The sequence below is a fragment of the Rhea pennata genome, chromosome 4 (genome assembly GCF_028389875.1).
Source record: "Rhea pennata isolate bPtePen1 chromosome 4, bPtePen1.pri, whole genome shotgun sequence".
Lineage (NCBI taxonomy): Eukaryota > Metazoa > Chordata > Aves > Rheiformes > Rheidae > Rhea > Rhea pennata.
Window position 1 is genome coordinate 82,199,534 of NC_084666.1, and position 15,451 is coordinate 82,214,984.

The 15,451-nt window shown below is 44.6% G+C and overlaps 1 protein-coding gene across 3 annotated transcripts; it reads right to left on the reverse strand.

The window, feature by feature from the left end:
• Positions 1-1,547: 1,547 nt before the first annotated feature.
• Positions 1,548-13,912, reverse strand: LOC134139716 (UDP-glucuronosyltransferase 2A2-like). 3 transcript variants are annotated; one of them, XM_062574437.1, is made up of 6 exons: positions 13,177-13,912; positions 5,846-5,994; positions 4,413-4,544; positions 3,921-4,008; positions 3,022-3,241; positions 1,548-1,970 (listed from the first exon to the last, which is right to left on the reverse strand). In XM_062574437.1, exons 1-6 carry the CDS (start codon positions 13,910-13,912, stop codon positions 1,694-1,696), a joined length of 1,602 nt encoding a protein of 533 aa, XP_062430421.1. In that variant the 3' UTR covers positions 1,548-1,693. The 3 variants fall into 3 exon arrangements, with proteins under 3 accessions (XP_062430421.1, XP_062430422.1, XP_062430423.1); XM_062574438.1 differs by lacking the exon at positions 13,177-13,912 and adding an exon at positions 10,489-11,203; XM_062574439.1 differs by lacking the exon at positions 13,177-13,912 and adding an exon at positions 8,204-8,927.
• Positions 13,913-15,451: the final 1,539 nt, after the last annotated feature.

Here is a 15,451-nt window from a genome sequence, read left to right on the forward strand (position 1 = left end):
CTTCTGTGAAGTAAGTTACTGAAAGGAAGCCACTCCTAAGCAACTGGAGAGCTTTTACCTGCCCACTTTTCCTAGCTATCCCATTGTCCACATCCTGTGTTAGCATTCCCTGACTTGCATCTGTTACTACATTGGAGAACACTGACCTTATGAAAGCAGAGTTGACCTCCTTGTGCTCTTACGGATCAGCAGATCTTCTGCTGACAGAACCCAGATAATAGCACTCTGTTCTTCATAAAGCTTAGTGGAGACCTGTCTTCTTCTAACAGATAAGGTCTAACCTTTCTGATCTGACGCCTGAAGGTTGTATTGCTCATTCTGCTGTCTATTCACTGTCATGTGCTTCTGGATATCCCCGCATGATCTTAGAAACAGTTTACTAGAACAACCTGGATTCTCATTTATCGTGAGAACCACTAGCAAAAATTGTCACGTTTTAACTAGTTCGGAAACAAATCACTTATGCTGTGAATGGTTTTTGAGCAGAACTGAAGTTGAAGGTATTGAAGAAGCCAATGAAGAAGTTAATGCAATGTAAGGAATTGTATTATGTAAACAAAGATAACATGCTTTCCCAGGCTGCTGTGTTTGAAAAGAAGCGATCAAATTTCTTTATGCTGCTTAGGACACTTGTAAAACCGTTGCATGGCTTATATATTTCAGCGTCCTGAATACAGCAGGAGTCACAGTTAAAATTGGTGCATATATTTTCTTCAGTAAGTTGGCACAACAGTGGCATGACCTTACCTAGAACAGGAGGCCATAACTACTGTCAGTTTTCCAAGCTTTTATCAGTTAATGCTGCCTAAACAATTTTACAAGTGCTGCATTTGATAGCAGTCTAACTCAGTGAAGAGCTTTATTATTTCCCTTCCACCATTTCAGGCAAGACAGGGGACTATTGCGCTGTTTCTGTGTTTGATATCATTTGCAAGTTCTATCTGTAGAGTATTTCTGCATTTATCAAGGATACACTGCAATGTTTAACAGGGCTTAGAGGCATTTAGGGCTTAAGAGAACCCTCAAAGACAAGTCAGCCATTTCTTTGTTTGTCCGGGTTTTTTAAGCATTTAGATGGACTTTGGTCTCCTCTTTGCTCTCAGGTAGTTAGTGCTTTTATAAAACAGTGATACAGACCTCATTATCCAGCAACAGTCCCAATTTCCCATGACTCTAGACTTTGTAGTGAGCACTTTCTAGGAGCCTGTGATCTTAGCTTTGTTATCCAACTTTGAAAGAGGTAGTCTGACAGGAGAGACATATTGGTTCTTTACCATTAAGTGTGGATGATATAGAGAAGGAATGAGTTAGGAGACTAGTCCCAGGTTCAAGAACCATGGCCGAACACCCAGGAAGATTGTATTTCTGAAGCATATCACAATTCATTTGAAAATTCAGAGCCGCAGTTACCATTCTAGGAACTCTGTAATCAGCTGATGCAGTTCCAAGGGACTGAGCAACTATAAGTGGGCCTAAGGGAATTTACTGTAAGTAACAGACTGGCTAAGCAAGCAGCTGTGCAGCAGAACTGCTTTTTAGTATATCTGAAGGTATGTACTAAAAGGTACTTCTTGATAAGTCCAGCATAAAGCATATCATAATAATGTTCTTCACTGAGGAATGTGCATAAATGCCTTGCTGAATGAATCAGCCTGCAAGGGTTAATTCCTCTTTGCTGATGGGAACAGCATATTTATTCTTTCTTACTCTTTGTGATTCTGCTGCGTTTCTTGCAGCAGAATAAACAGCATTTGACAAGAATGAAAATAGAAATGGCTGCACAGGCGAACAAGAATGCCAGAACATCTAGGCAGTGGTACTGGTACCAGGTGAGATGGTGAGAAGCTGGTCTCAAATGCTTTGCTCCTTTGTGACGCATGACAAATTCAATCCAGAAGACAGCTCTGTCAAGAGGCTTCATTGGCTGGTCATGATGAATCTTGGATAACCTCAGAGCATTTTCCTTATAGCTGGGGAAAAAAGAAGAAACCAAGGAGAGTTGTCACTAGTTTCTGAAAGAGCCCATTGCTCAGCTGACTGTCCTGTGGAGGAACTGTTAAAAGACAGAACATTTTACCTTTACTTCTATCAGTGTTATTTAAATGTTTGAAACTGGACAATTTGCTCCTATTTGCCTACAGTTGGACTATAAGTTGTAATAGCGAAAGCAAGTCTTTTGCAAAGGAAAATTACTTCAGTTATTGCTTCAAACAACAACAACAAAAAGCAATGAATTGCAGGATTTTCCATTCTGGTGTAATGTAACTTCAGTAACCACTGTCCTAAGGATATTAGTCACTCAAGGGTAAGAAAATAGAATAGTGCTGACTCCAGTTAAAGAAACCATAGATGACTAGCATTGTCACCCCCAGCCTCACAAGACTGTAATTAGCCATACAACAGCGAGAGGAAAGCAGAAGACTGTCTCAGGAGTTACTGTGGATTTTCCACTTATTTGATCCCTTTTCCCCCTTATTTACTCCATTTTCCCCCTTATTTTTAGGGAATCAGAGGGCAAGAGGCCACTTTAACGGGCTGTAGTGCCACACACTGATACCTCACCCCATGTGGGGCCGGGGCAGAGCACAGGGAGCCAGGAGCAGGGGGACCCACTGCTGCAAGACAAAAGGAGCTGTTCTCTCCAACCAGTAGCAGACCAGCTCTGCTAAGACAATCAGCAGCATGGGCGAATGCAAACCTGCAGTTTTGGGGGGAATTGAAGGGAAATTTCCATGTTCGCTCTGAAATTCGCTGTGGCAGGTGTGGAAGGAATTACATCTTTCTCAAAGGGCCTGTAAAAATATAGTATCAAGAAAATGGAGTTACTGATCTTTCTTTTCGAAGAGATGTGGATTTGCAGAAAATAGATGCCTAATATAAAGACCTTCTGTTTTATTTGAAAGCCATCTAGTTCCAGCTTGTCAGTACTTTGGGTTCCCAGAAGAGCCAGTAGAACTTCTCACATCAACAAACCCAGATTTTAATAACCCAATCCTACAATTAGGCAGGAACAAAACTCACGTGGAATTGTTAATGACTGTATTCACTGCGTCAACTAGGTCCTGTGTCTTCAGTGTGCTGAAATCCAGTTCAACTGCAGCTCCCTTTGCCCTCATGTGAGCAATGTTGTCGTGCTGGTCAGCAAACATGGGAATCCCGACCAAAGGGACCCCATGGTAGATAGCTTCGTAGATCCCATTGGTCCCACCATGAGTAATGAAGGCTTTAGTCAAAGGATGACCTGAAACAGGGAAGAAATGTGTAACAGCAACTGCTCCAGACCATGTTTGCCTGGATGAGAGCACTGCTAAGCATCCTGGCAAACACCCATGTGGGTAAACCACATGGGGTGTTCCTGCAGCCCATGTTTATTCCATCCATTCCATTGTCTTTTGCAATTGTTTTAATTTTTCTATGATCTCAAATTTATGAGCTGCAGGTTCATAACTGCCCCTTCCACAACCTTTCTAGTTCACGTGTTTTGAAGCATGAGCCCAGGAGAGAATCTACAGAGGCCAAATCCAGCTCCAGAGTGCTTACTTAGTTTGATATTTACCCTTACTTAAAGGTGGTTCTTAGCCTTTCCAGATGAAGGCCTCCATGCTCTGTAAAACAGGGGCTTTTGCTTTAAAGACTCTTCTTTATAGCTAATATCAAGTTGCTACCTTCTTGAGCCATTCCTCCTTACTTCCCTTGCAGTCGTGCTCTGTCTTCCATGGTTCTTGTATTCTATGCACATGCAGCCTTTGCACTAGGAAATTAAGGCTAGAAGAGCAAACCTCGGCTGCTTAAAGTACAGCACTAATTGTAGTCCCAAGCATTAGGTGGCTCGTTTGCATGAACAAGCCATTCTCTTTTGGTTTTGATGGAAGAACAAGGAAATTGCAAGGACTAAACACAACTCATAAAATCAGTCTCACCGAGCAGATCATTTTGAGGTATCCAGTCATAAATCCTGGTGTTGGAGCCCAGAGTTTCTGGTTTTCTTCCTTTGTACCGCCAGAGAACCTTGAACAAAGGAACCTTAAGATAAATATACTGCATTTGACATGCTCTTTTGCCTTATTGCGCCTATTGTGGGTCCTTATCTCAAAAGGCGTACACCCTTTTCCAATGATTCAAATAACTTTTGCTCCAGTTCAATTTATTGGTTAGCTATTATATGCTTTCTGGGTGATTTTTATATTGTGTCCTGTGGACACTCCCCCACATGCTTTGGTTCAGAGAGGGGAGAACACTATGTGAGGTGACTCAGCAATCTGCCTCTCTGCAAAGCTCAGCTTCCTGGACATGAAACAGCCAGCAAAGATGCAGATAAAACTTAGGCCTGTCAAACCATAACAGGCTTGCTGAATACAACCAATTGACCAAAAAATGAGACAGATTGTGTTTTAGACTGAGAAAAAAATCACCTTTTGTGGAAGCTGGCTGAGGGCACCAGCAATTATATTACTTTTTTCATCAGTTAGGTTATAGACCATTGATCCAAGAGAAAACACCACGATGCCTTGTTCTCCTGAGCTCTGAACAAATTCTTCCATTTCCTAGGAGAGGCAGAAAGCATACTAAGTGAAAATACACACTACAGATTACACAGACTTTTGTAAACAGCACAAACTATTTAGTTCATCAAGGAGAATATGACAGTGTCCGAGTACCTCTAGTGAGAGCAGGGTGTTACAAAGATATACCTGGCCCTGTACAGAACAGTTTCTCCCCAGGATAGAGCAGGATAAGCATTAAGATGAGCCTTAAGATGGAAGCTTTGTCCCTTTAGAAGCAAGTTGAATAGTTTCAGGACACATTTCTTTCAGAGCATGAGCAGCAGGAATGGATCATGGTGACTGGAGTGAGAAGGCCATACACTGTGACACCCTCTCTATCATAGTACATTGACATGGATCTGGATTTTGCTGGAACAAGAACTTTGCATTTCACAGCTTTGTGCAAAGAGAGTGCTGATGGCAGGTTTCACAGCATCCTGACCAGATAGCTATCAAGTTGCTGCTGTGACTTTATTATTCACTCAATTCTGTATTTCCAGCAATGCAGCATGTGTTGCTAAAAAGGCTGTGTACAGATCAGACCAAACGATCCTCCTATTCCTTCTTTTAGCTAGTGTCATGTGAAATGGAGCAATAGCATCCAAAAGGCAAGGGCTATCCATTTCTCCCACCACAGACCCTGGCACAAAGGAAAAGGAAGAAGAATAAGCTACAAGGTTTATCAGTAGAAAACTTGGACCAAAAATATCCTACTTCTTCGAAGGTTCCTATTGTGCCAGGACAATCTATACCACAGCTTGTCATGTTATCAGTATCTAAGAGTTTTGATTCCCACCTGAATATTGCCAGTCACAGCAGAGCATAGGCTACAGATGCTGAGTATTTTACCCCCTTTAAGATGTCTTACACTAAGCTCCAGTAGAAGTGTTTAGCACTAGTGTCTTTCTGCAAGTCTTTGCTCTATTTTGTCTGATGAATTCAGCTTGTGAGAGTGCCTTTTTGCCTAATGTATTTCAGTGCTTTCATGATTTGAAATTCTATATATTGGAACTAAATCTTATGCTTCGGCAATCTGAGATAGCACATGTTTTTCCTGAAGTGAGCAACTGATTCACTCTGCTGAACTCAACTATTGCCTTTTCACAGCACAGGTTGTAACCTAACCCTCAGCTTGTATGTGTCTGGGCAGGTTGCTAAATATGTCTGTGCTCCCCACCTGCAGCAGAGCATCTTCCTTAAGCATGAGCCTTCTCAGGCATTGCTTGCATGGCCAGTAAGGTAGAGAAACAGCTCTTACTCTACTAGGCAGATAAACCAGTAGCAGAATAAAGTCAGGATACCTTTGGTAATGGCTTTGCAGGCTGGCAGTGGAGTCCACCAACAAACTCAAAGTTAGGCAAGAAAGGACGTGGAAATTCAAAATCCCAGTATGTTCTTATTAACCACATCTCTGCTTTCCCCATTGTCTCACACAGAGTTGTCTGCCTTCCTGTGGGCAAAGAACAGGGTGTTACAACATGCGCAGGAGGAGTCTTGTTTGCTGTACATTGCAAAATATAAGCCTTACCTTTGTCTCCTGGCACTCCTGTTAACGTAATCTATCAAATCAAGCATGAAGTGAAAATGTGGATGAATCCAAACCTAATCGTAGCCCTGGCTCTTGTTTGGCCATGGCAGATTGCCACACATGAGGCAATAGTATACTTAAAACAATGTAAAACCTTTAGGCTGCATTTAGAGCAGTACCTGCGTATGTGGGAAGCACTTAGTTTCTCTGGTAAGTGTGTAGTTCCTGTACCGTAGAAAGACTTTGTTACATATGCTTGTAGGGAAAACCCACTTTGGGGAACAGAATAATCATACAAAATTTAGGGCCAAATAAAAAGAGAATCACAAAGTGCTGATCAGCCATTGGGGAGGAGGAAAGTTTTAGCAAAGCTCTCCTACATATTTTCAAATAACACAGTTAGTGGGTGCTCACACTGCAATGCAAGGCAAGTACAGCCAGCCCTGGTTCTCTTGGAGACCAGCACAAAGCTCCTGCTTTTTCTTAAGAAAATTTGGCCAAAACCATTGGTTCTGTGAACATAATTCTATGCAAAATCCAATGTTTCTAGAAATCCATCTAGAGGAAAAAGAATCCATTGGGAAAAAATGTAGCATAGCTTCCATTTTCTCAGATATACTTTGAATGTTGTCTCTGCAGGATTGTCCCACTGTGTGGAACAAGGGAATAGAAAGGTTAGAAATGTTAATGATTGTCCAAAGCTAGTCCAAAACAAACAGTAATCAAGCAACATAAGCATCAAGAAAAAAATTACCTGTAGGACATCTTTGGATGTCCTGGTCAGCATTACAGATTATACTAGGAATCTTAAAAAAAAAAAAAAAAAAGAGAGAGAGAGAGAGAAAGAGAGAGAGAGAGACAGAGGGTGATTGTTCAGTTACAAAGTCACTAGAGTAAAAATTATTTGCAATTGAAGTAAAGCCAGTATAACAGAGTGTCATAAAGGTGTTGGTCTGCAGACCATGTTGGAATCAAGTCTTGTGCACAAGAAAAATTCAATACAGGAAAAAGAGACTGGTTTGGAAGGCACAAGGAAATACAGGGAGAGATGTTCTTGGAAATACAGGGAGAGATTGGAAGGCAACAGCACAGACTCCCTTGTGTTTACAACTCATTTGTTGTTATCTGCCTAAATGCTGATACTCTGTACCAAATTCAAAGTCTGTTGAACTAAAAGAAGGCCTTTTTCTTGTAGACTTGGAATCAGGCCTGAGCTGTACTAGATTAAAACAAAAATTTCAGGCATATATTTTAAGGAAACTCTGTAAGGAAACTGTGGATGATACAGGAAAGGGAAAGGTGATGGTTCTTAGCATTCATTCTTGGACAAGACAAAAAATTCATGCTTAGCATCCTGTACCAAACAGGGACCCAGGGTGGTACCTTCTCATGCAACACATGAATGAAAGGTGCATTTTGTGCTTTCAAGTTGTCCAAAGACAGCCAGTGTTCCCAGTCAGCCCCACTGGCAACTTGAAAACTGAGTTATCCCTAAACTATTTCCAGAGCCTTACACTGAGTTACCTAAGGAATGAATTTGTCCCTCAGCCTTTATCTACTCCCCCATCAATTACAGAAGTGCCTGTCCTCAAAATTAGGAGGTGACAACTGGCCTCTAAAACTCTTCAAGAGGCACTAAAATGAGCATCTAGCTCACTGGAAAGAGCACACCAGCGGTGGCATCACTGAAAAAGAATTTAAACTATAAGCTAGACACTCTGAAGAGGAACTAGAGGAAAACTGCACTAGTGTCTGACAGACTACATCAGCTGTAAAAGGGAAAGCACAACCTCTGTGTGACAGAAACGGGAATATTATCACCTCTGCTGGCCACAATTCAGAACGTGGGGTAACAGCACACCACTGCATGCAAAAGCTGCTAAAATGAATTTTTAGATTTGGTATGGAAATAGGACTCCACTTAAAATGTTGTTAAAAAAAAAAAAGAAGAAGAAGAAATCAAATATCTGTTTGACAACCAGTGAATGCAACAGTTGGGGATAAGGACTAAATCTAGAACTAAAGTTCAACTTTTATTAAGCCTTCAAGTACAGAACCAGAACAGGCTGGGTTCCCTAAACATTCAGAAGGCACAGACTATGCAGAAGAAGCCATGCAACAGCTGCCTTACCTAAGATGTCACTGTAGTACTCATCCCACATGTCTCGCCAAAGATCTAAGTAAAAATAGTCAGTGTAAAGATAGAAGAGGAAGTTCTGCAGTCTCTCTGTGAAGTGCATCTGGTCCGTCAGCCTCCCCATGGCAGCAGGCACATAAGAAGGTGGGGACGGCAGCCTGCCACACAGCCGCTCTACCATGTTCCCCATAGAGAAGCGGAAGCTGTAGACAAAAGGGATTGCCAGGATTTCTGCTACAAGTTCACCCCCTATGACCAGAGGGTCAGCAATCAGAACATCGAACTTGGCCTGCTGCAGCTTCGCCATCAGCTGCGGGTTCAGCACCAAGGTGTCACAAGTCATCCTCGATATGTTGTTAAAGACCTCCATGTCCTTTTTCATCCTCCTCAAGATCTCCCAGGTGGACAAGCTGGTGAACTCATTCAGCCAGGTATTGAGGAAGTCCTCTATCATGGCATCCAGGGTTTCATGGGTAAAAGGCACTTGCAGGACCTCAAAAGTAAAAGGGGAGGAGGTGTCTCGGTAGTCAATGAGCATATTGATGGAGGGCACCAGTACAGTCACCTCATGACCCCGGAGAATGAGCTCTTCTAGCAGCACTTTCAAGTTGATCCAATGACTTAGGTCAGTGGGCCAGACCACCACCTTTCCACAGAAGCCAGGATTCCAGCAGCAGGTATAGGCCCAGAACAGCCAGAGAAACCTTTGCCCCATCATCCTGGCTGACCATTTACAACTCTAGTCTGACTAAGCTGGAAGCAGTTGCACTGTTCCTGCTTGCAAATACTCTATGGTCAGCCAATAAAAATGAGATCCACTTGCTATCAACCATGGAAAGAGGGCATGTCAGGAATAAAAGCACCACACATGAGAAGGCTGGGCAAGCAGCAAATCCTGTTCTGGAGTCTCCTCCAGAACTGCAGCCTTTGGGAAGTAAGGCAGTTTCCATTTCTGCTCTTAGCAAAGTGCGCCTTCCAGCATGTGAGGACAAGAAGCACTACTGAGCTCTGCAAAGAGCTAGTTACCTTGATAACATGTCTTCAAGGTGAAGCTATGCGTTCCCATGCCAAGCAGGAACTCAGGCTTGGGAAAGCAAGTGAGGAGTCCATGGACCCTTTTTGGCAGCTGTGTGATTAGCCCAGTCCTATCACCTGGGTGATGTAGGTATCACCTACATCCTAGGTTTGCTCCTTTGCCCTGTAAAAGCCAAGTTACCTGTAAAGCCAGTAACAATCTTTATCTCTTCATTTACTAAGCATCAACAAAATGTCCTGCAGTAATTGACAACTAGCCCACAATGTGCTCTAGGCCTGTCTGTAACCAGATGTCGTGGACACGCAACACTGCTCATAGCTGGAAAGACATAATGCTGGTAGAGGTCACGCCAGCATCCAGTCTTCCCGGGGAAAAAACAGGAGGAGATGAATGAACAGGAGTGCTCCTGTAGTAGGGCTTTCTGCCAACATACCTCTTTCTGCAAAATCACACCCCATCACAGTCCTGAGAGAGCAACAAAAACCCTTAAGATACTGTGTTGAAGTACTACTACCTTCCTCCCCACAGAAGCTAACCTTCAAAAGGCATGCTAGCTCTGCTTCCTCCTGGTAGTATGCCCTGAAATCATTATAGAACATTATAGAACTGGTAAGGTTGGAAGGGACCTCTGGAGATCATCTAGTCCAACCCTCAAATGAGTGACCCGTACAGGGATCGAACGCACGACCTTGGCATTATTAGCAACATGCTCTAACCAACTGAGCTAAACCTAACCCCAAAGAAGTAACAACTCCCTAAACAAAACTTCAGTAGTAGACCTATAGTTGTTGTTAACCAAAAACTCTCCTAATTAACTAAACCAAACATCTACCATCTCCATAAAACCCTTAAAAAAAGGCAGAGCCACCTCCACTGGAAGCCTTTTCTCTCTATCTTTAAAAGACCGAAAGCTTTTTGTTTGATGGGATTGTGGTGCTTTTTTATTTCTTCTGGTGTCAGCCATGCCTGATGTATGTATATGACTGCTGTATTTTCTTTTAAGTGGCATTAGCACTGTTTTACCTAGCCTGAAAGTGCCTGTAGGGCATTAGCTGTGTCAGTGTAGCTGGAGACAGGTAATGTCTGTACTTACTTGGCTTGCTCAGCATGACACAAGGATTTTGGAAGAAGAAAAGGAGTTCAGGATTGCTTTGCTCCCAACTTGTACCCTAACCACCAGGCTCTGGGTACACAGTCTTATGTGTACAGCAGATGCAATCTGGGAAAGTAAGAACGGCCTTACCTAAAACGTCGCTGTAGTATTGATCCCATTCTCCCCACAGATTGTGGTGATACAGGATATCCATAGTAGCATAGAAGATGATGTTTTGTAGCCTCTCTGTGAAGGACAACCTGTCAGTCAGGCGGCTTAGGATGGCTGGCACATAGGAAGGAGGGGCTGGGAGCCCACCACAGAGCCGCTCCACCGTGTTGCCAATGGAGAAGCGGAAGGTGTACACAAAAGGGATGCCCAGCTTCTCCGCAAACAGCTCCCCTCCTGGCATAAGGGGGTCCGACAGAAAGACGTCAAAGGCAGATGCTCTCAGCCTCTCCAGCAGCATCTCATTTGTCAGGACTTTGTTGCAAATGATTTCGTTTGTAGACCTCATCTTGATCATCAGCTGACTTGTCTTATAAAATGTTTCCCAGATGGGCAGCTTTTTCTGCTCGTAAAACCAAAAATAGATAATTTCTTCCAGCAAGGCGGCCATCTCCTTTTTGGTGATTGGTACCTCAACCACCTCAAACTGGAAAGGCGAGGGCTGGTTGGGATCAAGGATGAGGAAGCATGAAGGCAAAAGCACGGTCACCTCGTGGCCCCGGGCCACGAGCTGCTGAAGGATATAGTCCATGTTGAGCCAGTGGCTGTTGTCAGCAGGCCAGACCAACACCTTCCCACCAGACCCACAGCCGAACATCACCAGCAGCCACAGCACTGCCACCTCCTTCCTGGCCATAGCGTGCCTTGTGCAGCTATGTGCACATGGGCCTCCTTGCCTCCCACAAGCAGCAAGGCAAGCCAGGTCAGGCCGATCCCATGTGACACCACTTTGGCCTCGTGAGCAAGGAGCCAAGGCAGCTAGTGCAAAATCCCGTCCTGGATAATTTTTTTCCTGGAGAGGTGACATCTGGTGAAACTGGAAGCAGTGCTTCCTCTCAGGAGGCGGGGAGAGCCTGGGACCCACAGGCAGGCTCTCCTGTCCTGTGTCCTACTGGCCAGGCTCAGGCTGCCCCCTTCTGCCCACCTCAGGGCTCATACCAACTTACAGACATTGAGCAATTTTCCAACTGCAGGACACTCTGTTATTTATTTCTAAGAAGAGATTTTTTTTTCTTTGTTTTGCTGTTCAGACAGCTCTTGGGTATGCAGCAAAGACATTCACCTGCTCTTTGGACATCGTTTTGCTTTATAGTACCCCATTTTTAATGCATTTGATGCGGTGATTCAGGATTGCAGCAAGAAAGTTTGGGGCCCAAAGTGGGAAAGCAAGGAACTCAGTGTCTAACTAAGGCTGTCTCTACATGAACTTGCCTCTTCTGGAGCATGCCAAAGCTGGTGTGTGATAGTGCAAGCTGTCCTGCTTGCCGGTAGGTGCCAATTATGCACCATAAGTGGAACCAGAAAATCTACTGAACAGTTTTATTCTTGCACATTTTTGATGTGCAAATAAGAAACAATATAAACCCTTCTCACTGTGCCAAAAAAATCATTGCTGGGCTGCTGCCCAGCTCTGTTGCTCATTGTTTGCAAAAGCAGGCTGTCCTGCAGGGCTTTCACTTCTGGTCCAGTAGTGTCCATAGCGTCCTTTCCCAGTCCCCCAGGACAAAAGCACAGGCGATGGTACAGGCCTGATTGTCAGGAGCGAAGCTGAGACACTCGCTCTGCTGTGGGTGTGACAGTAGTTTGGTGTGTTTGTCAAGTTCTGCGGCATGCAAGCACTCGCAGGGAATTCAACCCCATGAGACTTGTAAGTGCTCTGTTTCCCAGAGTTGGCACAAGCTCAGTTAAGAGTTCATTGGCTACATGTCAATAATACCTAGGTAAACCTTTATTTCTGCATATTTACTGAAAACAGAACAAAGGCTTGAACATGAAGTCTTGCTACTTGAACTGTTTGCTTGTGGATGGAAAACATGTGTAAGTACAACTTGTTTTGTGCAGAAAGGGTTGGTTTTAAATGACCGATGATGTAAATGCAGTATGTATTACAAAGCTGCAATGGATTTCAATATTGCTGCTGCGAGTGTCAGGGCTGGTTTCTAATTCACCAGCCCTTCTTGTTACAGCAGTCTGAACTGGAAAAGAGCTCTGTTCCTGCTGCTCTCTATTCAAGCAGAGGGAAATATGTAAGGTGAGCTCTTGGCAAAGAGCCCTGTACAGTGTGGGAGTTATCTAAACCTTACCATCAGAACTATGAGAAAAATATGGAGAATGCCATAAACCCAACAACAGGCCTATCCACTGATCCCTGTCTTAACCCAGTTTGGCACCCTGCCAGGGGTGTGAGTACAATTCATGGAGACATTCCTGTCATGGGTAGCTTGGTGGCTAATGGCTGAAGACTGTAATGATTGCCCTACCAGGCTGAGGCAGAGTCCCCAGTGAAGTGCTTTCCTTCTTTTGCAAGTGTGTTTATTCTTTTGGTCTCTGCAGTCCCTCTGGCCTGCAGCTGCAGCCTGCTGTTTTGTGCTAAAAGGTCCCCTTTTGCTTTGACATGGGCTACCTGGCTCTTTCACTGGTTGCTCACTCCCTTTTCCACTAAGGGAAATAATGAAAATCTTCTACTCCTCTACCTCTTCTACTTCTCGGATATCATTTTAGTCCTGTCTCATTTTTGAGCCCCTGACTTTGCCAGCCTGCCCTTCTTCTGGCTCCTAGTCATGTCATGGGAGGCTGCACAATGAGAAACTGAAATAGCAGAAGGCTTACCTAGGACCTTGCTGTAGTATGTGTCCCATTCTCCCCAGTACCTCTGGAAAACGTAGTCTTGTAAGTGATAAGACACTATGTTTTTTATTCTTTCGCCAAAGGTCATGCAGTCAGTGAGCTCAGAGAGGGCTGCGGGTGTGTAGGACGGCGGGGCCGGGATCTTGCCGCAGTGCCTCTCCACAGTCGAGGCTGGGGTGAAGCGCAGCGAGTACACAAAAGGGACTGCCAGCTTGAGAGCCACGAGGTCCCCACACAGGGTCACTGGGTCCGACAGCAGCAGGTCGTAGCTGGCCTCCCGAAGCCGGGCCATCAGCTCTCGGTTGGTGAGCACCGCATCACACATTTGCCTGTTTATCTGATTCCAGTTTATGGACAATTTTCCCAGCTCCTTATAAAACTGCCAGAAAGTCAAAGTGGTTGGTCTGTTGTTCAGCCATAGTGCTACTATATCCTCGATCAGGTTCTCAACTGTGTCTTTTTTGAAGGGCACAGCATAGACCTCAAATTTCTCCACAGCCTCAGGCCTGGGTTTAATGAAGAGTGAAGCGTTTGAGACCAGGATGGTGACGCCGTGCCCACGACGGATCAGCTCCTGTATAACTATCTTGATGTTTAGCCAGTGGCTGGCTTCTGTTGGCCAGACTAACACATTCCCACAGAAGGCCATCCTTACAAAAGCCACCAGAAAAGCTAGCAGTTGGAAGTATTTCTTTGAGCTGAAGGCTTTTGTGGCCATAGCAGCGTTAAGGGTTAGGTAGCCTGGGAGCTTTCTCTTCTAGCCAGGAGCACTCAGTCTCTGTGTTGCATGTGATGGTGCTTTACTAGCACCCTTGGCAAAGGCAGGTCTTTACCACCACCCAAGTGGGAGCTTTTAAAGCCACAGCAGAGTAATTGACCTGGAACACCTTCGGTCTCTGGACTGAAAAGACAGAAGAGGATACTTGGTGGAGGATGCTGGTGCAAGGAGGGATTCCTGTGACAGGACTAGCAGTGGCAAACGATATCATAGGTATCATTAAGCCTCCCCTATCCTTCCATAGTTGTGTGGACCTGCCAGTATGTGCAGTCTGTTAATAGCATGAGTTACCGGCAGTTGTGCTCTAGTCCCAGCCGAGAACCATCCCCTCTCCAGGCTTCAGCATTAATTCAAGTTGGTGCATCTTCACCAAGGCAGAAGCAGCAAGTGAGAGCCCCCCCCAAATGCGAGCTCCAGTACCAAAATAATTTCCCTGCCTTGCTCTATTGACTAGCGGTGCCACATAGGCCAGAGAAGGAGAGGCCACAGAGCACATTTAAGTGCCTGATGCTACCATGCAGACTCAGAAATGCATATACTTTTTCAGGATCAGATTTTGTTAGATGTGTTGGTGTTTTCCATATTGAGAGAGGGAAGCATGTCTTTCATTTCAGTGATAATAATGCCAATACATAACCATAACAGTAATGTGTACTTTGCTCTGGTATATGAATGGTGGTTTCTGCCTGCTCCTGCACAGCTGAACATGGGGAGTTTCTTGATACTGTCTAGGGTGCATCAGCACCAACTTTGTGGAGTTGTAGGCTGGGTTCAGGAGTCCAGACACACATGCAGGGCCCAGCCAGCTCCCACGGGCTACCTCAGTGGACACAGGGCTTCCTGCATGTCCTGGAGGGGATCTGCCAGGCCCATCAGGGTGTCTCAGCCACAGATAGCATTTGATGTCTCCCTGAAGGCAAGTTAACCTGTGCCATGACTCCCTGGCCTCTGCTGAGTGATTTTTATCGTAGTACACCACGTCTTCGGAGTTAGCTCTCATGTGGAAATTCACTACTTGAATGTAAGTCGCTAGGTCCTGAAATAACCAGCTCAGGAGGTCATAACCACCAGGAATCAAAATGAGACCACTCTAAAACCCACATGTACAACAGTACAATCAGTTCAACACATTACGGGGGACAAATGCCACGCAGAAAAAAAGCTCTTACCTAGTGGAGCCTTCCAGGATGTGAAGGACTCATGCTCTGGATAATAAGGTGCAACTTGCTATGGCAGGTTGCTCCTGTCTGCTGCTGCTCGCCTAGCATGCCTCAGCAGCTCTGGCAAGGTTCAGCACCAGGCAGAAGGTGCTTAAATAAGTTCCACCCTGAACAGGGCTTTTCAGTGGGGAGAAAGTAATACAATATGGGCTGATCGCAGTAAGGCATATATTCGAGGATTAGCCCATGCTTTGTTATACCCCAGTAATTTAATAGTCCAGATTATCTTTCCTCTGCAAAGGAATGTTATAACGTTATT